The sequence below is a fragment of the Vanacampus margaritifer genome, chromosome 1 (assembly GCF_051991255.1).
Source record: "Vanacampus margaritifer isolate UIUO_Vmar chromosome 1, RoL_Vmar_1.0, whole genome shotgun sequence".
Classification (NCBI taxonomy): Eukaryota; Metazoa; Chordata; class Actinopteri; order Syngnathiformes; family Syngnathidae; genus Vanacampus; species Vanacampus margaritifer.
Window position 1 is genome coordinate 11,904,363 of NC_135432.1, and position 24,540 is coordinate 11,928,902.

The 24,540-nt window shown below is 41.4% G+C and overlaps 2 protein-coding genes across 4 annotated transcripts in view; one reads left to right on the top strand and one right to left on the bottom strand.

Moving 5' to 3' along the window:
* Nucleotides 1–501: 501 nt before the first annotated feature.
* acvr1ba (activin A receptor type 1Ba) lies at nt 502–20,853 on the top strand. The gene is made up of 9 exons (XM_077573674.1): nt 502–729; nt 13,833–14,069; nt 14,145–14,402; nt 16,211–16,441; nt 16,550–16,717; nt 16,796–16,952; nt 17,671–17,795; nt 17,875–18,005; nt 19,403–20,853. The coding sequence occupies exons 1-9, from the start codon at nt 666–668 to the stop codon at nt 19,526–19,528; spliced, it is 1,497 nt and encodes a 498-aa protein (XP_077429800.1). The 5' UTR covers nt 502–665; the 3' UTR covers nt 19,529–20,853.
* Nucleotides 20,854–21,790: 937 nt separating this feature from the next.
* Nucleotides 21,791–24,540, bottom strand: part of kmt2d (lysine (K)-specific methyltransferase 2D) — a 34,858-nt gene continuing 32,108 nt past the window's right edge. For all 3 annotated transcript variants that reach the window (XM_077572712.1, XM_077572704.1, XM_077572722.1), the window contains one exon: nt 21,791–24,472. In XM_077572712.1, coding sequence (XP_077428838.1) covers nt 24,380–24,472 — 93 coding nt within the window. In that variant the 3' untranslated portion in view covers nt 21,791–24,379. The remainder of the gene's footprint in view (nt 24,473–24,540) is intronic.

The following is a 24,540-nucleotide window of genomic DNA, read 5'->3' on the forward strand; positions in this document are numbered from 1 at the left end:
TAATTCAAGAACCTTGCATATTTTTGGACTGTGCATTGGAGCAGAACTATGCCGAGCGCTAGTCAGTCCACCATACTGCCGTTTTTTCAAATTAATATTACCAACAAAATGTAAGAAAATGAAAAATGAACATTCCTGCATAAGTAATATATTCACATGAAAACGATAGCACCTTTATCCATATCGGCACACGCATTATTTTTAGGGTTCCTTCCCGGCCATTGCCCGCCCCCTCGCCGTCCTCAAAGGGAAAATGAGTTCAGCAGCTTTTATGCAATCCCAAACACACACCAACTGCATGAACATACGATCTTTTCATCAGGAGTCTGTGTGGGGTGGTGGGGGGCAAAGAATCGTAATTTATATGAATAAATAATCTAATCTAATTTCCAGCATGTTATATGAGCAGCGGTCGTACTGCTGCTGTTGACCTCGGAGGAGGACACACGGACCTCCCCTTTAAACCTGGCACTGCCCCTTTAAATACGTCACGCGGCTGGCTCGCGGTGTGCTTCTGTGCTTGTGTGTGTGCGTGTATTGGAGTGGAGTGGAGTGGAGTGGAGTGGAGTGTGTGTGGCGAGTGCGGTCGGACTGTGGTTGTGTTGTGTTGCATCCAGTCTACTTTTCTCGTGTTTAGCGTGCGAAGCGATGGGAATGTGCAAGCAATGGCTGTGAAACACACCGGCCGAGCGTTGCTGGCCCTGCTCGGGCTGCTGGCTGTCGGGAACGGTAAGTTTGCGCCGAGCCGCGCACATTTTCGGCTTTTGTCTCGCTCGCTTTGTGCGCGCGCATGTGCGTGTTTTATCTGTTGTCGTTCGCTCCTCGCCATGGCGCCGCCGCTGTGCACTCGAGGGGATTTGGCTAACAACGTCGAGCTAGTGTTGACCTAAAAAAAAAATAATTAAAAGGCTGTTGACCGGAAATATGTTTGCTCGTTTGCCGACACCTTCCAGAGTGCTAATTGGACAACAACATCGTGCTGCTTGTTTACGTCGGAGCGTCCACTTGCAAAATAATATTTATTTACACGCGCGTTCATGGACGCGTGACGTAATACATGTCCGTCAAGTTGACGTTTAGTTCACATTTTTCTTTCTTTATTAAACAATCTCACTGGCTTATCAGTGTTTGTGTGTTGTGCTTAGCTCCCTCGTTAAACGTCCTCAATGTGCTTTAAGGGGGGAAAAGGGGCTCTCAGAATGGAGGCCTAACCTACTTAAGTGCCTGAAATGTGTTGTTTGGGAGTAAACACTGGCAGCGATTGCATTGGTGTCCGTTTGCAAAAGGAGTGAAAAGGTCTCTCGCCCGCTGTGTGAATGCTGGCATGGGCTGACGACCGCCGTGTATTCACAAACCCCAGACAGGAGTCACAGTTCAAGTCTGGCTGTATTGTGATGGAAATGTGGCAAGTGGGGGTCTTTAGGGGCGCTTCTCAGGTCTCGGTCTGGCCTTCTGCTTGCTGATGATGGCAGCCTGCTCACCGCGCTCCCCCCCCCCCCAAAAAAAAGCAGAGATAAAAGTACTGATTCCGCTTATTTACTGAAGTAAACAATACAAACTCTGAAATGTGAAATGCTGATCAATACTTTGTTGCTGTTGAGAAGTAACTTGGTTTTAGAAATTGCTTATTGAATCTGAAGTCACGTCACTTTGAAAAAAAATTAAGCAGACAACTTCACATTCAACACCATTCATTATTGTTGCCAACAACATCGATTATTCTTTTTATTCGGCCATGTGCCCCTGACACTGTTGCGTTATCATTTATGTCATAGACAGCAACTTGAACTCTGAACTTGTACATCAGTCTCTCCGCCATAATAGATAATAATGTATCAGAATTATATAGCGCTTTTCTAGACACTCAAAGACACTTTACAGACAAATCGATGCATTATTCATGCATTCACACTGTGGTGGCGGTAAACTACTTAAGTAGCCACCGCTGCCCTAGGGCAGGCTGACGGAAGTGTGGCTGCCAGTGTGCGCCTACGGCCCCTCCGACCACCACCAAACATTCGCACCTTCCATACACCAGTGTGTGAAGTGCCTTGCCCAAGGACACGACGACACACGACTTGGGGGAGAGCGGGGATCGAACAGCTGACCTTCTGGTTACTGAACGACCGTCTCTACACCCTGAGCCACGGCCGCCATAGTGGATGTGACAGTAGAAATTTTGGATAAAAAAAAAAAAATCTTGTGGTCATCTGTGAAGGTTGAAAAAGTAAGAAGCCTATTCTGACTAAATGAGCAGAACGTGCCGATCTGTTTCCAAATGTAAGGAGTAAAAGTACAAATTTGTCTGGGAAAAAAAGTATTGAAGTACCTGAAAAATGCCAAGTATAGTAGATTCCAACCACTGCAGACAAGTCAGAAGAAAGTTTTCACAATTTATTGGTTGTGCAACGCCATACTTGGCAACTTGCCACTAAACTGATAAAGGTAATATTGAAACCTCATGTGCTGATATCTTTATCTTCAAATCATTGTCACCTTCTCCACTTTGAAGCAACAACCTGTTTCTATCATATTGTATTTTATCATCCCCTTTTATGTTATTATTCATGTAGACATTACAGTCATGAAATGAGCATTTTAGGCATCTAGCATTTTGCCTGTATCAACATCATGAAGGAGGATTAGAAAAGCAAACTCATAACTATTGAATACGCTGTAAGATATGACTAATGTAACTGTAATATTTACTGCTTTGTCATCAAAATCAAAATAATCTTTATGGTCAAGTATGTAAAAACAGACAAGGAATTTGCCTCTGGTAGTTTGAGTTAATACTAGTGCGTAACGAAAAGAACATTTAGGACGTAATGCATAAATACAAAGTCTTTACATCATGTAAGGCTGCCATTTGTGCAGAAGTACGGCAACAAGTGATTGTGCAGACAATGCAGAGAATTGTCACACAATTTAAAATGAGCAGTTGCTGCAGCCAGCGTTGGTCGCATGGCATTCGTGTTAGCATGTGGGATGTAAACACCGGCCAGCATCGAGTAGAACGCCTTCAAGTTCAAAAAAAGAGACTCCAAGTCCGGGCGCCGGTGTTTATTGAGCTCCGTCACATCAGTACAATATTTTTAGTTGATGTAGAAGCATATTCCGCCGCCTTTTGTTTACCCCCCCGATAGCTCAGTGAGCGGTCTGCATGATGAAGTTGGATGCCGGGGATTTGCGATGTGTTCACTGAGTTCAGTGAATCAGAGATGGCAGACGTGACTAGATTCTGGAAAAATGACTGTGTCAGAATGATGAGTTTGGCTGGAATAGTCACTTCGACCGGAATACCATGATGCACCAATACATTGGGGAAAAACACAGAAAATGTGTTTTTTTGTTTGGGGAGGGGGTTATCTTTTTTTGGACTATAGATCGTCTATAGAAATTCTGTCACCTGACTTCAAGGTAGAGTAAAATAGTGTTAAGTGATTATTTCTCACCATATCTCCTCAACACTTTCATTCCATCTACTATTCTGATTGGCTTGCAAAATTCGGTTAAAATATCCACCAGCAAATTTGTACGGGCCGAAATTCCCATTGGTTCTCCAAATGGATGTGTCAAAACTACTGTGACGTGACATGACGTCACTTGCCCTAAAACCTGACTTAAATAGTGCAAACGAGACATGTGGACAATAGGACATGTGCTTTAGCAATCAACAAGTTTTTTTTTTTCTTGAATTTTAGAGGCGTTTGAAAGTGCTTCATTCCCCGTTTTTTGTTTTTATTTTGTTTAAGGAAACTACACATAGATGGCGACTTGCAGTAGTACAACTGCTCTACATCATTGAGGTGGTTGTAATGTTTCTGACTCTCTCAATTAGTTATTACTTTAATTAAAATAACAATCATTTCAAAACTTTTTGTTTTGTCAGGAAAATGTACTTGCTTGACCATTTACAGCAATGAAACCTGACCCAGACCCCGTTTTGAACTCATTCACTGCCATTGACGGCTATAGACCTATATTTTTTTATTGTACATTTAGAACAGATATAAAATGTGTGATTAATTGTGAGTTAACTAGTGAAGTCATACGATTAATTCCGATAAAAAAAAAAATGTAAGCACCTGATGCCCCGAATTTTTAATAATCCAAGTCGCGTCAGGCGATTAACATTTTTAATTGCAATTAATCACATGACTTCAATAGTTAACTCGCGATTAATCACACGTTATACCTGTATTTAAAAAATAAAAATAAATCTAGATTTTCATACTCTTGTTAACAAAAGTGGGGAAAAAAATGGTAACCTAATAGAAATAGTTCAAATTAATTTTTGACGTCTATAGCCGTCAATGGCAGTGAATGCGTTAATATCGACCTGAAGTTTGGAAACGGCTGATCGAAACCAATGAATTCGTCAAAGCACCCTCGGCCAGGGGTGCAGTTCAACATGCCTGCTCAGTTTGTGCACATTCTGCAGGAATGATGTCACAGTGTTTATTTGACGCGGGCACTCCAACATTGACAGTGATGTGTGATGGTGGGGGGGGGGGGGGGGGTTGTGTGTGTGGCCTGCACAGACAAAAGTGGGTGAATGCGTGTTGGGGGAAGGGGGCTTTGGCGTGATTGGTTTGTCCAGCTGGCAAGGTCTTTAGTGAAAGGGGCCCACAAGTCGGTGTGGTTCTGAGCACTCTCTGAAGGATTATGCAATACAAGACCCGAAACCAGACCAACCTGAAAATCACTCTGTTCAAGCAGATTCCATGGCTGTGGTGAGAGTGCTGTTTTTTGTTTTGTTTTTTGGGGCCAATATTTTTTTTTTCACTGACTGCTTTGTTTGACAAGTCACGTGTTGTTGACTTCATTCAGATTAGGAGCGAGTTATGCTTGTTGCATGCTCGCGTGACACGGTCCGACTTGTGTGCCACTCAACACTTGCAATGTGATCTCAGCGCTGTCAGCCGCGCAGCCCGGCGGTGGGGAGTGTCTCAAATATCCCATGTGCTTTATCAGAGTTGTATTTCCACTTTTAAATGCGTTTCATATGGGTCCACTTGGTAATGACTTCCTGCCGCAAGCGGTCTAAAGAATTTTGTGTGTGCGTAACTTCAGAAAAGCACAAGGCGGGAGTTGTTTGATTTACCTGGCTTGTGTGTGTAACAGCGTGATATGCTAAACTAAAGGGCAAGAGGGGCGTGGCATAGGCAAATGGGGGAAATCTAGTTCTTCGTAGTGGCCTCGGGACTGTCTTTATTATTGTAAAAACTTTGATCCAAGGAAGCCTATGCGCATGACTAAGGCTAGGTGAAAAAAATATGGCCTAAAATTCACATCACAGTATACATTTAAATGTCTTGATATAAAATTGTAATGCAAGTTCTGTATATTTGAATGTGTAATATACTCCCTTTTAGAGTCGGATATTGGGAAGTGGCCGGGTGTCGTAACTGTCGCAGCCGTTGACGCAGTTTAACAAGTTGAATCGGTGTCGGACCGTCACATTGGCTCACTGTGATTGGCTGTTAGCTGGCGAGTCAGCGCATGTGCAAGAACAGGAAGTGACACACGTGGAGAAACAGTAAGCGTCGGAAAGCCTTTCAAATGTAACGTCTGTCTGGATGGAAAATTGAAGATGAATTCAAAACTAAGCACTCCCGTGTAAACGAGCCCTTTTAAACCCTTAAAATGCATCGTTTTCAGAAACAGTTGAATAACTTGTTACCAGTAAACTGACAAATATGAATGTTTTTTAATATAAAATTAATAAAATCGAAGCCGTCTATAATGTAACAATACATTACATTTTTAATCTGAGAGGTACCTCAGACGATTTACAATTCTACTTAACTTTGCTTTCACTGGAACTACTTTGGAAAGTAGAACCAGAAGTTCAATGATTTCACTTTAAATCATGTTTTAAGAAAAAACACTTTTGTTTATTCAGCAATGACTTACAGTAATTGGTAACAGCCATACAATAAAAATGATGGTTGCATTTTTTTTTTTCGCATGCAATTTTTTGGTGTGCGTATTCTTAGTCAACTTGTGAGTCAGCAAGATTTGTAAGGCACACGGTTCAGCTTCAGGCATTTCCTATTTGGTGAAGCGAAAAGCTAATAACTTATTGTGGCGTCCACGCGATCCTCAAATATCCACACTTTTTTTTTTACGTCTCTTCACCATTCAGAGGTCATTTTCTATGTATAATTGGTGATTTTTTTTTTCAACAGAATATATTTGTATAAAAATAGTGACGCAGTTTACATGTAAAACTAATTCATTTAAAAACTAATTTGGTACTTGAGTGTTCAGTGTTTGTCCACGACGTTCAAAAATGTCTTGCAAACATCGTTTGAACGGAATTACCTTTATTCGTAGCACACTGCAGGAAGGTTTGATTTGAAGCATTTATCATTTTTAACTGCGTTTGCCCTAGTTGCTCTAGTTTTTTTATGTGCATCTAAATAGAATATATATATCACGATATTACGGCACACAATTCTCGTATTTGATTTTTAAAGATCAATTTTTGATGGAAATATTCAACAAAATGTCTTACTTAGGGTTAGGTTTCACACTTAAAGCATGGAATAATTTTATATTAATAGAACATTAAGCCTTAATATTTTATTTCAATGCTGTTCAAACATGAAACAGATTCCAACCTGTTTGTTAAATGCAGTGGCTCAGTTATAAGCCTGAAGTTTCAGATAAATAAATACAATTTCATACAAATCTTACAGTTTACTGATTAGTATTTTCTAAATTTGAGAAAAAAATCGCAATAATCAATTTATAGATTCGTATCGGGATTAATCGGTATTGAATCGCCAGGTACAAGGCAATTCACACCCCTATTTACTGATTAGTATTTTCTCAATTTTAGTTTAAAAAAATCGCAATAATTGACGTATGGATACGTATCAAGATTAATCGCATCGAATCGGGACCTATGAATCGTGATGCAGATCGAATCGCAAGGTACGAGGCGATTCACACCCTGAGTGCAGAATATCTTCTTTTCTTCTTCTTTTTTTAATGCAAATGACACATAATTGAGTTAAATCGGAGTAAAAGTTGCTTTTTTATTACAACAAGGTCATGTTTGAGGAAAACTGGAAGCTTATTGGGCATAATGATTTTCTACAGCCAGTGTTGATGCCTTCCTGCTTAAATGTTTACATGACTGCATTCTTTCAATCCATCTTTTTTTTTTGTAGTTAGTATTTCCCATTGACATTGCAAGTGAGCTCCACAGATTTCGGTTAAGTCTGAGGTGGTCTAGTGTCAATAATGACCTCCGTTGGGCCCGGAGGGTCTGGGCCCTAATTGGTGCAGCAGACGGCGTGCACTGTGACTGACCCGGCGCCACTATTACTGATACTGCACCACAAGGGGATACTATCACCGCAGGACCCACAATTTCACTCACAAGCAGCCTCTGCTCCATGCCATTAATTCCAATGCAGAACATTGACCAGATAGATCCAGTAGCAATGGGAGTTCATGTCTGGAGGGCTTAATTTGGCACCTGCAATTCTCTTTTTTTTTTTTTTTTTTTTTTTGTGGAGCTGTTCAATCGGTTTTCATGGCTGCTGCTGAAATGCAGACGCGAGACACATTTTTCTCGACGACATCACTATATGATTTTACGGACTCATGTGGAATATCCACCTGCGTCAAACGGCTTTTTGTTCAGTACAAAACCACATCCGCAAGCACCCGTTCTCACGGGTGGAGACCTTTGCGATGGGCGGAGGTATGACGGCTTTCAGGGTTGTAGATTTCAATGTTCAACTTGAGTGGTGAGCAGCATACCATACATTTCATTCTGCGTTCCTTTCATGGATTGGCAGAAACTGTTGTCAATATTGTGCCAACTTTGATTTAAGGCTGCATTGAAGTCTTCCGATTATGACGCTGTGAGGAAAACATACCGGTTCATCCGTGGCGCTGGCAGTTCTGAATATTGTTTAAAAGTGTCCTCATAACAAACAAAATGACTTACTGATTGACTTCAATTTAAAAAAATCAACCAGTGAGGCTTAAAGATTTCACGTCCATCATTTTACATTATTTTGCCTTATTACTGTACAGTAGTTTGCTTTGTATAATCTCAAATTCATCATGTCACGTGCCAGTCACACTGCGATTTATTAGGGCGTGTCATAAAAGTTCCAGGACTGGCGCCACAAAAAGAATCCAAGCTACTTCCCCCTTGAGTCTACTGCACGTTGCCAGTCTTTTCTTCCATGCTTTCTGTCAGGATTCTTCCGGGATCATCCGCCACCTCCGTCGTCACGGTCCACATCTTCAAAACGTGTCCCCTTGATGACCTACTTGAGCTTGGAAAGAGAGGAAAAAAAGTGACCGAGACTAAGTTTGCAAAAAACCGTGTTTTGAAAAACCCATGGGTTACTCCTTTCATAACCAAAATTCTTGCTCATATAAACTCATTCAGAATGAATACCTTTTATCGATCGGGGTGTTCTTTTTCGCTGTGTGCATGCTCGCCATTTTCTTCTTCATCTTCTTCTTCACTTATTTGATTGACAAGGAATCTTGGTTTATGTAGTCACGACTTGTATGGCAATTCCGTCCTACTCACTGAAGGAGCCCCTGAAAATAAATAAATACAGTAAAGTAAGTACAGTAAATACAAGTATATAAGTCCGTGCTTCTGGCGTGCAACCCGCGGGAAATACTTCAGCCAATGTCAACAAACATGGCGCCCGCAGCAAAGACCCACACTTCTGGAGCGAGGAGAAAACCGACTACTTTATTTAGCGGGGTGAGTGACATAAATACGTCTTTTATTGAACGTATGGTAAGTTAAAAGCGGAAATGACCTTTTTTTTTTTACGTAATTACGTTGTCCGCGCGTCGCGTTCCGAACGGGGCATACCAATCGAGCACAAATGAGCATGTAAACGTGTTCGGGAATTGTGACCAGATGCTCAGGGCATCTGTGTTTTTCTCGCACACTGAAACGCGAGCCTTCATCCAAAAAAGGAGTCGCATGGAGCAGACGGCCAAATGGGAAAAAAAACCCCGGATGTTTTAGATACATTTAAATGTCAAACAGTGCGAGTATTGATACAGCTATGTTGATACAAATAGCTGCAAACGACACAAGAATAGCCACAATAATGAAGTAGTAATGATAGTTGTGTGCTGCAGTCCCGGGACTTGACTTTGGAATCTGATCAGGAATTTGACTCCCGAGTTGCAGACAAAGGTAATGACTTTCCTCTTTCCTGGAGCATTGATTCAGACGCATTTGTGCGCGTGTGTGTGTTTTGTGTGTCTGGTGGCGGCTGTTTGTCTTGATCAACTCTGTCTGGTTTCTGTAGCGATCGAATTTCAGCCAGTACATTTGGTTAATGGTGCTGCGCGCTCGGTGTCTTCGATTTGACTCGACCGCTCACACAAGATCCTCCGAACGGCACATGAACGCAGTCGCGTCGATATCCTTACAATGGAGTCAACAGAGTGTATTGTGTGTTGTTAAGATGAATGGAACTATGTTGTGGTTTGCTGTCTGGTCCCAAGTTGGGGCAGAACTAGTTTGGGCAATAATGTTTTATTAATCCCTTCCTCACTACAACTGTCATTTCCTGCCTCAGCATGCTCGGAATGATAGGAACTTGACAAACACGGCCCCACTGTGTTCTCTCCTTTTTAACTTCGCTGTTCCTGTTACTTGCCCCCGCCCTCCAGTAAGTCAAAGTCTAGACTGAGTTTTAATGACGCTCACAGCTGGTCTCTTGGGCGGGCCTCGATCGCAGCTGGGGGCCCTGAAAGTCCGGCTCATTACTCCCCCGCCCCTTTTATATTGTCCGGCCCAGCCCCCCGCCCCTCTCTCGTCCTGTCTGGCCCTCCCAATATTAGGGTGGTTGCTGTTCACCACGGCGGTCCGCTCCATGGCACCCATCCCCCTTCTCTCCTGCCCTGGCTCTTTGTTCACGCGGGGCCGCTCCAATCCCTCCTCAGGTCGTCTTAATCTCCGCACAAAGCACTAGTGTAAAAGTCCAACAATAACGCGCATGCAACAGCAGAGTTCAGCAAAAATACCAGTGGCGCACATCAGGCCACGAGTTGCTTTTGTGATGTTATTCATTCTGCTTTAAATCTATTGTGCGGCTGTGGTGTGAGTGCTTAGTAATTTGGGGTTTTTGGTTGCCTTTTAGCACCAATGTCTGTGTTTTCTCCACGCCGGTACATCCCTTGAGAGTGCAAACTCCCACAAAACAAACTTTTGGTTGACCACAAACCATCAGTGAAGGACCTGAGGCATTAAATGTCTGCACATGTTAGCTCAAACCTCCTTTTTAAAAAAATAAAATAAAGAAATATATATATATATATATATAAACACTAGGGGTGGGAATCTTTGAATGTCTCATGATTCGATTTCGATTTTTGGGTCTGCGATTTTTATTCAGAATCGATTTTCGATTAAGAGTGATTTTTGATTCAAAATGATTTGATTTTTGCTTCAATCTATAGATGTGCAAGGAATTGTAATGATCTACTCCAGTCTGACTCGCTAATGCTAATTAGCGCGCTACTCGCATCACTTTTATCACTCAAAAGAACGGCTCCACACTGCAAAAAAACAACTTTGATTGGAATAACTTGATTGTGGCTTTTTCCTTCTACTCTCTAATGTGGCTACAACTTAACAGTGTATTAGACCGCGTGGAACCACACTGCCCCTCAGTGGCCAAACCGGGTACAACATGAACAGCACTCCAAATAATGGCACACACAAAGGCAAGACAGTATAAAATAATATTTATTATTTAAAATCGATTCTGAATCGTACTAAATGAGAATCGCGATTCTAATGAGAATCGATTTCTTTTCTTTTTTTGGGCACCCCCCCCAATAAACACAGGGCACTACAAACCGGAAAGGCGATACCATTTGATGACATTCTCGTGGCCCCTTTTATCCTTGTAAGATAATCAATACCTTCATGCTGATTGAGCTGAAGCAGGATTTGTCCCTTTTCCTGAACTTTATTGTTTTATATGACTCAATTTGCTTTACCTCTGCCAGTAATTCCTTTTGTCAATTTGCCAAGATTCAAGCCTCTTCCTGTTAACCTTCTACCTAACAAGGTGCAGCAGAAATATTCCTGCAGTCCTGCTTAGTGCTCCTCCTTTCCACTAAACAAGCTTAAGCCCGGTTCACATGGCAGGAGAATTTGAATTTTAGCACCGAATTTCCCCTCCCAACAATCGTAAGGCCGTGCCAATAATATTCCTGCCATGTGTGGTGTGTTCAGGCTGACTTTGGCCACTCGGAAGGTCGTGTAGGCCGCTCCCATCTAAAATCTGGCATATTCAACATGTTGGATTGTTTTGGTCTGTCTTCCCACCACCGTGTGTGGTTTGTCCAGAAGACAAACGAGCAGCCGGTTGACAGTGATGTGCAGCCAATCTAAAAACAAGGCGGCGAGGAAGGACAGTGTGAAATCCAAATTAAAATATTGTCTTGCGTGTGGTCTTCTTACAGTTTGGAAGTCTGCTGACTATTTTTAAAAAAAATCTTGCCGTGTGAGATTCATCACATAGTAAAAAAACTCCCACACAGGATGAAGCCTCATCTGCGTTGCAGCCGCATTTGTGACGTTGCAGTTGTGCAATTCATGCATCCCCAATTTGTTATATGTTGCAAGATAGTCCCAAAGAGGGCGAAAACTGTAGTCTGCTCCTCCACACTTGTAACAGGGAAGTTGTGAGAGCGTCTCTGGTCAAAGAGAGACCCTCCGGATAAGACAGAAGATTAGTGGAAGCTGGCCACGCTTAAATCTTTTTTTTTTTTTTCTTCTCTCTCTCTGTGCCAGACTTTGTTGAAGCTTGAACTGACTGTCACGCTTCTCTGAAAAAGAATAAAGATAAAGAATTCCTCTGGTCTTGGCTTATTAAAGCTTTGTGGTCCACAGTCGACGTCCTGAGAGGTCCACTCTTCGTTTCCATTAAAGGATTAGTTGCTGGTGTGTGACACAACTGTGACATGTCACTCCTGGACTACACAGCGTTGTTGCAAGGATTTGATTCCGTTACTTGGTAGCTAGCTCATATGTTAGCTAGCATCAAACATTGGTAGAGGCCTGTTAGGGCTGACTTAAAGCTAAATGAAAATGTGTCAAAATCGCCATTTGTTCTTGAGCTCCGTCACTACGACCGGTTAATAAGTGCAGACCTTTTGGCTCTGACCTCACTTTTATTTTTCCACTAGTACGTTTGTCCTCCAGAGAGACAATCTCTACAACCTTACCGCCCTCTTGGATCACAAGCAGTTATTTTTGTACAGCACAGGTCAACTTGTGACTCCTTGTAAAACCTATGAGGAAATAAAAATGGGGGTTGTAAACTTTTAGAATTTCGTGTCTTTTTTTTTTTGTCTCATAAAGATTAAATATAGAAATTCTGGGACCTCTCGTGTCAGTGAGATCTAAAGACGGCCAAGAAACGAAGCCGAATGCCACTTTGGGGATTTGGCAGGAGCCCTCTGGCCTCTCACCCCTGGTTGGGTTTCAGTTTGTCTCTCCTGCGGGCAGGTCGGTCTCCACCCGGCCTCTTTGGGTCCATCCGCAGTGAAGGCTCTGATTTCAGGGCCGTCTGGGTGCCGCTACTTAAGACCTGCTCTGTGTGTCTGACGTCACACAAATGACTCCAGCTGGAATCTTTACATCCGCTTGGGATCAGAGGATTCGCTTTCCCTCTGCTGGACAATTAGGAGACGTGACCCCACAAACGAACAATGCAAACTACTGAATGGTCATAGCACTTAAAGTGTACTTAAATGTAGCGACCAAAGAAGTCTTCTTTCTATGATTCACTCGCTTAACAAAATGAGTAGAGAAGTAAGCGAGGGTGCGAACGTATCACTGGAATTGTCTGCACCGTTCATTTTGTCAGAGCAGTCTTGTATTTCTTTTTACTCAATTTTATAGTTCACACTGTATAGCTATGTTCTTCCTCTCTAGCCACTGTATGTACTCTTTTTTTTTTAAATTTATTTTTATTTTTTTAGAGACGTCACAGTCTTCCCCATATGAGTCATTGCGGTATTTTATCGTCATGGTCTTGTTTGTTATTGGGGATCCCCATTAGCTTCCACCGCAGTGGTTGCTATTCTTCCTGGGGTACCAGATACAAATCGCAATACATGTGAACGTTACAAAAAAAAAAAACATTACATTAGAACCAAAAACATTGATTGCACACTCAGTGTCTAGAACAAATAAAAAAAACTGCAAGGAAAAAAAAGAAGTTCAAGTTGCAAAAGAAAAAAGTTTCAAATAAATAAATGGATTTGATTTGAATGTTTTTTTTTTGTTTTTTTTTTTTAAACACCTAAATTGGGTAAATCCTGCTCCAAAGTTGAAATGGCCTTTAAAAAATGGACTTTTGTTTAAAAAAAAAAAAAAAACTAGTTCTAGGCCGATTAATAGTTAAATTTGCGCTGAGGATGTCGAATGCAATATGAGTGTGTCAAAAATTAGAATATGTATACCGGTCAGGATCACTTTCTTTAAAAACATGAAAAGATGATAGGCCTAGTGTAACTTATCTTGAAGCGGAGGCCAGGACGAGTAGAGGAAGACATTTGAACGCTTATTTTGAGCAATCTGAAGCCAGTTTTATTTCCAGCAGACCAACAACTGAACCGTATTCAAGATGTGACAATACAAGAGACTGAACTACTCATTTTAAAATCATTGTAGTAATAAAATAAGAACACAGTCTCACTACAGCAATAGCTTTACCCACTCCATAAGGGGTGTACGTTAATCCAAATTTATATTTCATGTCTTGTTTTCTTAACTGTTTTTTTTTTCCCCCTCCCTTCAGCTCTTCATTGCAACTGCACCACCTGCGAGAAGACGGGCTTCGAGTGCGAGACGGATGGCGCCTGCATGGCCTCCACGTACACCAGCCAGGGAAAGGAGCAACATGTGCGCATCTGCATCAACAGGGACAACCTGGAACCGCCCGGGCAACCCTTCTTCTGTCTGAGCGCCGAGGGTCTACGCAACACTCATTGCTGCTATGTCGACTACTGCAACAGTATTGACCTCAAAGTCCCCGGTAAGGCGCTGTCAAATCAACAAATCAACATTACCAACCTACCGTATTGACAAGATTTAATTTCTGTACCCCCAGTGCCCACCAAGGAGGACATCTCGGGCTCGGGCGGCTCCTGGGGCCCCGTGGAGCTGGTGGCGGTCATAGCGGGGCCCGTTTTTTTGCTCTGTGTGCTGCTCATGGTGGCCGTGTTCCTGTTCCAGTATCATCAGAGGGCCTACAGTCACCGGCAGCGCTTGGAAGTGGAAGACCCGTCTTGTGACCATCTGTACTTGGCGAAGGACAAGACCCTGCAGGACCTCATCTATGACATGTCTACCTCCGGATCAGGCTCTGGTAATCACATGCATACTTACTGACATATCAGCTCTGATTTCGGCTCATGTTTGAAGCACTTTACTTATTAAGCCATTTTTGGCAGGAAAAAAGTTAATATTTTCTCTATAATGAATTTGATATTTTCATCATTTCTCATGTACGATTAGTACCTTTTTTAAAAACACATTTTGCAACTTGCCGTCGACTGAAAATGACATCATATGTTCTCAGGCCTCAGGTAACGACCAATCATGTTTCAGTTTGAGAAGGTCACATGACCAAAGCCAGAAAACAGGTGAGCTTTGACTGGCTGTTACCTGTGAAGTCGTTTTCAGTCAACAGCAAGTTGCAGAATGCATTTTTAAAAGTACTAATTGTAAATGATAATATCAAATAATTAAATACTTTTTTTTTTTTAACTCATTCACTGCCATTGAAGAGTATGAAAACCTAGAAAAAATGTTTTATTCTACATTTATAACAGATATAAAATTTGTGATTAATTGTGAGTTAACTAGTAAAGTCATGCAATTAATTACAATTAAAAATTGTAATCGCCTGACGAGATGATTATTAAAAATTTGGGGCGTCAGGCGATTAAAATTTTTAATCGTAGTTAATCGCCTGTCTTTAATAGTTAACTCACGATTAATCACACATTTTATATTTATTCTAAATGTACAATTAAAAAAATTCTAGGTTTTCATACTCTTGTTAACGAAAGTATAAAAAAAAAATTTAACTAATAGAAATGGTTAAAATGATATATTTTTTTAACGTTTATAATCGTCAATGGCAGTGAATGAGTTAATTCCAAAAATGGCTAGTAATGGCTAATAATAATCCCTTTAGGGCAGTGGTCCCCAACCTTTTCTGTACCACGGACCGGTTTAATGTCTGACAATATTTTCACGGCCCAATCTAAAGGTTTAGCTGATAAAGACAAAATAAAATGACAAGAAAAAAACTGTGGTATTTTCTCTATAATAATAATGAACGTAAATCGACTGTGTCATCATGTGCAACTTTATTAACGGTGTCCGTAACGTCGCACCAACAACAGAGTTGTCAAGTGAGACGGATGTAACAGACAGAATCCGGTCACTTTTCAAAATAAAACATCATTTTCGAAAAAAAAATAAAAATAATGCAATTTTTTTTCTTTCGGTACCAAATGACCCACGGCCCGGTACCGGGCCGCGGCCCGGTGGTTGGGGACCACTGCTTTAGGGCACAACCCACTTTTATAAAAAATCAACACAAAGCATCTTTTGAAAACAAGTACATTGGGACCTTGGTTTTCGTTCCAGAAGGTCTGACTAAAACCGAATTGTATGAAAAGGGACCGATTTGAGGGGCAGATGGGCACATAAGAATCATCATTCTGCCTGACTTTATTCACCTGTAGTACAAATTTCAGGAAATGTTTTAATCATCAGCTTCTTGTGCTTTTATCCTCGGAAGATTAACTGCTGGTCACGGTGACCTCACACAAGACTTTGGAGCCACGGATCAGTGAAGTCTTATCATAATCTTAAACACTTAGAATTATTTGTGGTAGTCGCAGGGATTTTACAAGTCTGGAAACTTTGCATGGCGGCAATTATTTTATCTGCGGTCCAAGTGATAATAGTGAAAATACCTTGTGGTTCCAGAGTAATCCACTCGGAATGTGTGCAAACATGTCTATGACGGGAACACGCATGAGATCATGTTGCGCTCGGGCAGCTTTCAAACACGCTTGATGTTTTAGTAGCTGCTCTGCTGTTGATGCCCCCCTTCCTGTCCCAAAACTGTTTACATTTGTCGTCTACTGCCCCCTACAGGCCTGCCCCTGTTTGTGCAGCGGACGGTGGCCAGGACCATCGTCCTGCAGGAAATCATAGGAAAAGGCCGCTTCGGTGAAGTCTGGCGGGGGAAATGGCGCGGAGGGGACGTGGCGGTGAAAATCTTCTCATCCAGAGAGGAGCGCTCCTGGTTTCGAGAGGCCGAGATCTACCAGACAATCATGTTGCGCCATGAAAACATCCTGGGATTCATCGCGGCAGACAATAAAGGTGACACTAAAAGCTACACGTTAACCGGGGAAAGACTTCAAAAATAACATTTTGATAATTTTTGCGTCGATGAAAGACGTAAATTCATTTACATGCGTTCTCCTTCAGACAACGGCACATGGACTCAGCTGTGGCTGGTGTCAGACTATCACGAGCACGGCTCCCTTTTCGACTACCTGAACCGCTACTCGGTCACCATCGAGGGCATGATCAAGCTGGCGCTGTCGGCCGCCAGCGGTCTGGCACATCTGCACATGGAGATCCTCGGCACTCAGGGTGAGAACGCAGCTCCGTCGCGCGCGGCAACGTCACCAAAGCCGCCCACGCAAAAATTTCCGGTGCGCCTCCTCGCAGGTAAGCCTGGCATCGCGCACCGTGACCTCAAGTCCAAGAACATCCTGGTGAAGAAAAACGGCATGTGCGCCATCGCTGACCTCGGCCTGGCCGTCCGCCACGAGTCCATCACCGACACGATTGATATCGCTCCAAACCAGCGCGTGGGCACGAAAAGGTAAAGCCTTGCTGCATTCTCGCACCCGGGCGTCTTCTTCTGTTTTGTATTCTTATTGTCTCGAGCTTCTCTAAGTGAAAATGATTCCTCTCAAGTTGATTGCCACGATTTTGAAAAAATTGTTTGCGAAAGGGATCAGTCGCTAAAAACATCTCTTGGGAGCGCTGTACACATCTTAGCCATTTGGGGGCAGTGTGGCGCCTCACTTTTAGGAGTAGAAGAAGAAAGTTGCAATCAAGCTTGGTTAATCTAAATTATTTTTTCAGCGTTTGCGTATGAATTTCTGTTGTTTTAAGGAATTTGAGTGCCGCAGGTAGCACGCTAATTTTCATTAGCGTGTCAATGGCGTTTTCCATTGTGTCTTAGCTTGAAGCTAGCTACTGTATGTTCAGGAACTAAACAAAAACAAGTGTGATTTGTAATTGAGAGCACCAAGTGTAGTTGTTTTTGTTTAGTTTTACAGTGAACTTCAACTAGAGTGTAATGAACGGCTTGAAAATGGCAACATTGGACTCTTTTTCTGTACTCAGGGAGGGCAGAATATGTTGTTAGTTTAAACAGTGCAAATCAGATAGGAGGGGCTTTGGACTAAAGAAGCTCCAACACATAGATTTTTTTTTTTATATTAATAAATATTTATGACTAAGAAAGATCATCAGCCGGCCGTATAATTTTCCTCAACGTGACATGATGATGTGCTGACTGTGCGTCTTCACAGGTACATGGCTCCAGAAGTGTTAGACGAAAGCATCAACATGAAGCATTTTGATTCCTTCAAGTGCGCCGACATTTACGCTCTGGGTCTGGTGTACTGGGAGATCGCACGCCGCTGCAACGCGGGAGGTGAGAGAGCGCACCGAACTCCTCGGAAGTGACGAGCTGGAAATGCTTACCGACCGCTTCCCTCCTGCTTGTCTGGCAGGTATCCATGAGGAGTACCAGCTGCCCTACTATGACCTGGTGCCCTCTGACCCCTCCATTGAGGAGATGAGGAAGGTGGTCTGTGACCAGAAGCTGCGGCCCAACGTGCCCAACTGGTGGCAGAGCTACGAGGTAACACCCGATCCATATACGGCTGCATTTACACTCTGAGCTCAGTTTGGATTTTTTTGGGACTCTAAGGAACTTTTCAACCTTAATAAGATATTTTCATAACTCTACTGATGAACTATCGACTTAAAAGTAGTTAAGTGGTACCTTTGCCATGGCCTGAGGGGGTCTGTATCATTTTTACTGGCACTAAGCAACTTTGAGGAGGATGGCAGGAACACGGCCACACACAAAAACTACAAATTTGCTGACTGGCCATTTGTTACAAAGATGGAAGTCAATTTACAGCTTTGCGGAGATATGTCATTTTCAAATGCAGCTACAATGAGGACAAATGCAATAATCCACTTTTTATAGTAAATAACAAAAGTATTGAAATAAACTATATAGAATATGAATAATGGATCAATTCCATATTTCCTAATTTGGTGATCACATGAATGTGTGTGGAATTAGCATGGTAAATGTTAGGAGACCCCAAAAAAGTAGCTTTAAATATATATATAATTATTTATTTATTTATTTTGCGGCTAACAACCCCTTGGCTGAGGGGGAATGTTGTCTAATTGGGGTCTGCAAAAATAATTTGCAGTACATGATGGCGTGTGTTTTTTTTTTTTTTTTTTTTAAGTGAATAGCTAACATATAGTCACCATTATGAAAAAAAGGTTTAAGGAATAAAGTTGTTTTTTTTCCCCCCAGAGAATAAAAGATGTATTTTTTTTCTAAATTCCCTGGACTAGTAAAATGGTGCCTTGATGCGAGTTATCCGACATTTTCTTTTCTTTTTTACTTTTCTTTTTTTCCACAGCCACCAGCGAAGTAAAGGACGTTTAAAAATTTTTTTTTTTTTAAGTTTTTCTTTTTGGGGGCGAGTTACTCTTCTACTGAGCCATAATGCAGCCGCCACAGAGGTTCCCACCCTTCTAAACACTTGTTTACTTTGTAAATACAATATGAAAAATAGCAGCATAAATAAAGAATACAGTATCTTTGGCACGGGTGAAACAAATCACATTGCCGAGCTGTTAGTCTGCTAGCTTAATGCTAATGCTACCCCAATGAGAAGTGCATATAAAAAGCCCTTACTGTTACCGTTTAGCCATCTATCTGTCTTATACTGCCCCCTGGTGGGAAACTTTAATTATGTCTCATTCTATTTAATTCTGTCAATACAATACAATACAATACCATAGTGCAGTTTTTCACACATTACAAAAACTTTTGAGAGGTTGGAACTGATTTCTATACATTTCAGTGGGGAAAAATGACTTGACATAAAAGTGTATCCCGTATTTACGTGTAGGTGTGTCCCAATACTTTTGTTCGATATGGTTACATTTTGGAAGAGTTGCTAAGTGTGTCCCTGCATCGTGCGTGTGCGTGTGTGTGTTGTGCAGTCGCTGCGCGTGATGGGCAAGATCATGCGCGAGTGCTGGTACGCCAACGGCGCGGCGCGTCTGACGGCGCTGCGCATCAAGAAGACGCTGTCGCAGCTCAGCGTGGAGGAGGACATCAAGATGTGAAAGAAGCCCTGCCAGTTTTCAAGCCAAGGCCTACCTCACCTTTTTAGCCAAAACTACTGAGACCCACCAACCCTGTCCGACGTCCTCGTGTCTCCACCCTCGAACCCCTTCCCGTCGTCATGGGCCGCAGCACTACCACTGTTAATATCATCTCACGTTTGTTTTTGTCTTCCAGATGGCAGGAACTACTAGTGTACAGTTTTCATGAATTTATTTTTCTTTTGTGTTTTGTAAGAGAGGAATGAATCACTCCAAAATGGTCCCAACCACGTACGGCTGTGAATGTTTGAAGAAGGCGGAGGCCATGTTTGTAGTCCAATGTGAAAGGACTACAAACACATCCTGTCATTGCTTCCATCACTCACTCAAGATGAAAAAACAAACAAACAAATGTGACTGTGTGTAGCTTCCTCTGTGCAACCTGCAGGCAATCACTGGACTGGCAATGCAAAACGTTTTTTAATTTATTTGTGACTTTTGACTTGATGTGGACGAACACTGTGAGACGACCGACCGCCGCGCCGCCCAAATGGCGCGATGACATCGGCGCGTCGGGCCAAGAGGCGTATCAAATGTTTTTATTCTTTTTAATATATATATATCTATATATTGTGTGTTTGCGTCATGAATTGTTTTCTTTTGTGACTTTTGACACTACTGATGATGGGTACCTTTTTGTTTTTCTCTTCAAATTAAATAACACTCCCCCACCCGTAAGCACCAATGTGAACAGTGATGGTACTTTTTTTTTTTTTTTTTTAACAAAACAAAATGAATCTGCTGGATTTTCTATCGTTTTCTTCATTTGTTGGTACTACTGATCCCATGTTTGCTGCAGCTAATTTCCTTTATTTTCATGGTTGGGATTGCCAAGCGAGGTGTTTTCAGGGCTCAACAACGCAGATGTGATTGATTCCAAACACATCCTCTCAATTGACACTGGAATATTTTTTTTGTTGCAACCTGGAATTCTGGACCCTGTTTGATTGCAAAGCAGAAGCATGATGTCATAAGTAGTTCCTGGAATGGCTGCCAAAGTGAATCTGCATGTTTTTCATTCATTTTGTTGGCCTTGGCCATGCCGAGGTGTTGATCAGGAATATGTGTCCATGTTTGTTTGTGTCCGTCGTGCATGCAGCCGGGGAGTTATGGGAGACACAAAAAGTACAACGGCCCTGTCCATGTTTTGTTTTGTTGCCATGGATACACGGCTATGAGACATCCTGTCCATGTGTAATATTTCAAGATATAAAAATCCATGTCGTGCAAATGTTTTCAGGATTACTGTATATAGGTGATATACAATAAATTCATTTTTTTCTTAAGGAGCTGGCTTCATTTATTTTATTTTTTTACATTATTATATTATGTTAAGTATTCAGGATACAAAGTAAATTTATGGTTATTGTTTGGAGTGTTTCAACATGCAGTGTTTGGTATTGAGTACTGTAATAAAGTTTAAAAGTATGCAAGTTACTTTAGATTTTACTTAATTACATCACATATATATGTACACTTTTTTTTATTATTTTATTTTATTTTTTACATGTAACTAGTAACTGTATCAGAATACATTTTTAAAGTAACCCAGGTCGAACCCATTCGATTAGCTAGCTAGCGATCGAGCTCTAGCTATGGGACGTGTTGCTTTCAGGGACAGTTAGAAAACAGCCAACCTCATGCAACTAAGCAAGTTCTGTATTTCACATGTCCTTCAATGAATGAATTCATCCACACATAACTGCTCATCCATCCATCTCGCTCTAACTGTGCTTTCGTTTTGAATTTGAAGCGACTAAAGCAACAAAGAAAACATGGAATGCCAAAAGCACCATTTTTGTCCGTACCAATACTAGTGCCTTTTTTTTTGTTGCAAGAAAGCCTTTGGAAAATCTATTGATCAGTTTTTAAATTCAACTTTTATGAGCTGTTTTTGAGATCATATCGGTCCAAACAAATGTAACAAATGCATTTTTACTTGAAATTAAGCATTTAAAATGAACAAGTAACTAGTATAAAACAGGCCACGTGACTGAATTTGCTTTTATTTGCATACATCACAAGCTACTGCAATGACTGTTATTCAACTTCTGTATCACATCATCAGAACCAACTAAATATTAAAATCAAACTAATCCACGTGGGCTGTTTTAGCGTTTCAACTTCCCGACATATTTACCCAAACCTCTTCGCACTAATCAAAATACATTAGTATAGTCTAGTATGTTAAAACTATCGAAGGAATGAAAAAAGAAGAGTGCGCGTATTTAAAATGCATTTTTATTTCTGTTTACAAGAAACAAAAGCAGACAAATGACAGGGCATGGGGGAAGGAGTAGGAAGCTGTATATACCAAGAAACCTCTGGCTTCTTGAAAAAAATATGTACAATTCAAAAGAATATTCATACAAAACATGCCACTTACAATAAAAATCAATATATTTATTTGTCGTCCCTAAAAGTATATCTGCTGTACAGATGCAACATCTTTAAAAAAAAAAAAAAAAAAAAAAGTAGGTGAGGTTAAAAACAAAACTTCAATTTGAGTGAACTTTTTAAATTATAAGATATGAAGAAAATTTAAATAAAAATTTCAGAAAAGTTTAAAATGTCTCAGGCTAAAAATCCAGTGAGAGGCGTTAGGTCTCATTATGGTCTTCCCTTGAAATAGAAACATAGCAAATAACACAAGTTGAATCACCGCTTGGGATACTTGATCAATATCTACCACTTGAGCAAACTTCTCCATTATATATAGATAGCTAGATATATAGATATACAGTATAGATTTATGAGAGAGTGCAATTCATTACCAGGTTAAGTCTGGGGTTGATTTTGGGATTATTCCACACATGAGGCCAAGTAACCATTTCACAACACATTCACTTCTAGAGGGAAGATACAAAAAGAAGCATGACACTAACAAAAGCTTCCATTCATGAGTATATTCATCCAATTGGAGGCAAAGAAGGGACACGATTTGGTAAGCATAAATACAAAAAAAAAAGAGAGAGAAAAAAAGAAACTTATTACATAAATACAAATGCTATGCACCGCTGTGTAATGTGCATTCAACGCACAAATCCTTTTTTGTCATCGCCTCGGCTTCTCCTCTCACCACATTGTTTGATTTCAACAAACTTGCCTCTGAGAGCTTATAGCAAAAACACTAATAGAAAAACAGGTTAATGCAAAAAACACTCTGGTTCATATACATAAAGATATTAGTTTGCCATTTTACATATATTTATACGTATGTACAGCTTTGTCAAAATGATATCCAGTGGTTGATTTTTTTTTTTTTCTTCTTCCATTTTATTTCTCTACACTTTATTGATTACAAAGGGGCTTGCTGGGTCCAGAGGCCCCGAATGCATAAACCGTTATATACATTTGTACAAGTTTGCATTTTTCTTTTCATCCTGTGAGGTGTTAGGTTTTGTTTTTTTTTTGTTTTTGTCCGGGGAAGGAGGAATATAGCAGTGTGGGAAGTTTCAGTAAAGCTCCCTTTAAAGTAAAGACTTTTTTTTTTCCTTTCCTTTTAACTCTCAGGTAGACGAGGAAACAAATGCCCTTTTATCCAATGAAGTCTTTCCCTGCCATCAGTTCAGCCTGGAGGACAGTACCGGCGCTAGAAAAGCACACACACACACTCGCACGCACACGCACACGCACCTGGGAAGTAGAAACACTGCAGGCTGCACTCGGGCAAAAGGAAGACCTACTACAGTAAAACGTTTTGTCCACTAAATCCGACAAAGAGGACGTGAGCGTGATTAAAAATGGACATTTTAGTAGTCATGCGTCCGCTGGCGAAAAAAGAAGAAGAAACCGAGAAGGATATCAGGATGATTCGGTGGCAAACGGGATGTGACGCTGAGCTTTGATTGCCTTTTTTTTTTTTTTTTGTCTGAATGCTTATCAAAAATGCTCATATAGTTCCTCTGTATAAATAAGTCATGATTAATTATCATCATCTTCAGGTTGGCTCCGTATTGTAAATGATCATCAGCATAGAGTAGACAGAGCAAACCTGCTGCTTAAGATTCCCTGCTTGTCCAAAAAAACAGCCCCTCCCATCCCCCCTTTTTAATTCCACAGTAGCAGTTAACAGTTTTGTCTTCTTTTTTTTTTTTGTCTTTTTTTTCTTCTTTATATACAAAGCAGTCACTTCCCGCTTAAATCAATGAGGTAGACCGGGGTCCAACAAGCCTTTTAGGACTGTTCAAGAAAAGCACGGGGCGCCTCCGGAGTCGCTAAAAGTTCTTTTCAACCAAGATTGTCTCGCTAGCCAACGTCCGCGTTGTCTTCATTGATGATTCCATGGGTGTGGGGGGGGGGAAAGTGCCTTTTTGTCACGGGCGGGGTGATCAGAGGTGGGACAGGAAGTACTGTAGGTCCGACTTAAAACAAGAAAAATGCATGAGTAGAGTTCATTCGTAGTATATTAAAATGGCTTCTTTTGTTTTTGTTAATGCATGGTGCTTGTCGACATGATTGCTCCCGTTCTTATATATATTTTTTTTTAAAAAGGGCTTTGGCCAAGCAAAAAATGTGATTAGGGGAAAAAAAATGTAAAGGCCCGCCCTGTTGCTGTCGTGTCCACCATCGAGGAGGAGGTGGAGGTGGTGTGTTGATTAATGCTCGTCAAACCTTTGGCTACACGCTCAACTGTCACTCGGAGTCGTCCCAAAATGGAGGCCAGCCTTCCTCCACTTGGGTGAGAGCAGCTTATGCACTGGCTAAGTCAAGTTTAAAAACAAAAACAAAACAAAAACAAACAAAACAAAAATATAGGCTTTGGCGCAGAAAGGAGGCGAAGCTCCGCCTTCCTTCCTTCCTTCCTCAGTCTCAGTTCATCCACTTTCGGCAATTCCAGGCTCCGCAGTGGCACGGGATCTTGTGCTGGTCGTCCTCAAAGTCAAACTGGTAGTCGTAGGTCAGCTGCAAAGTACAAACACGGGTGGTCACGAGCCGCGATCTGCAGTGACGGCTTCATTGCACGCACAACG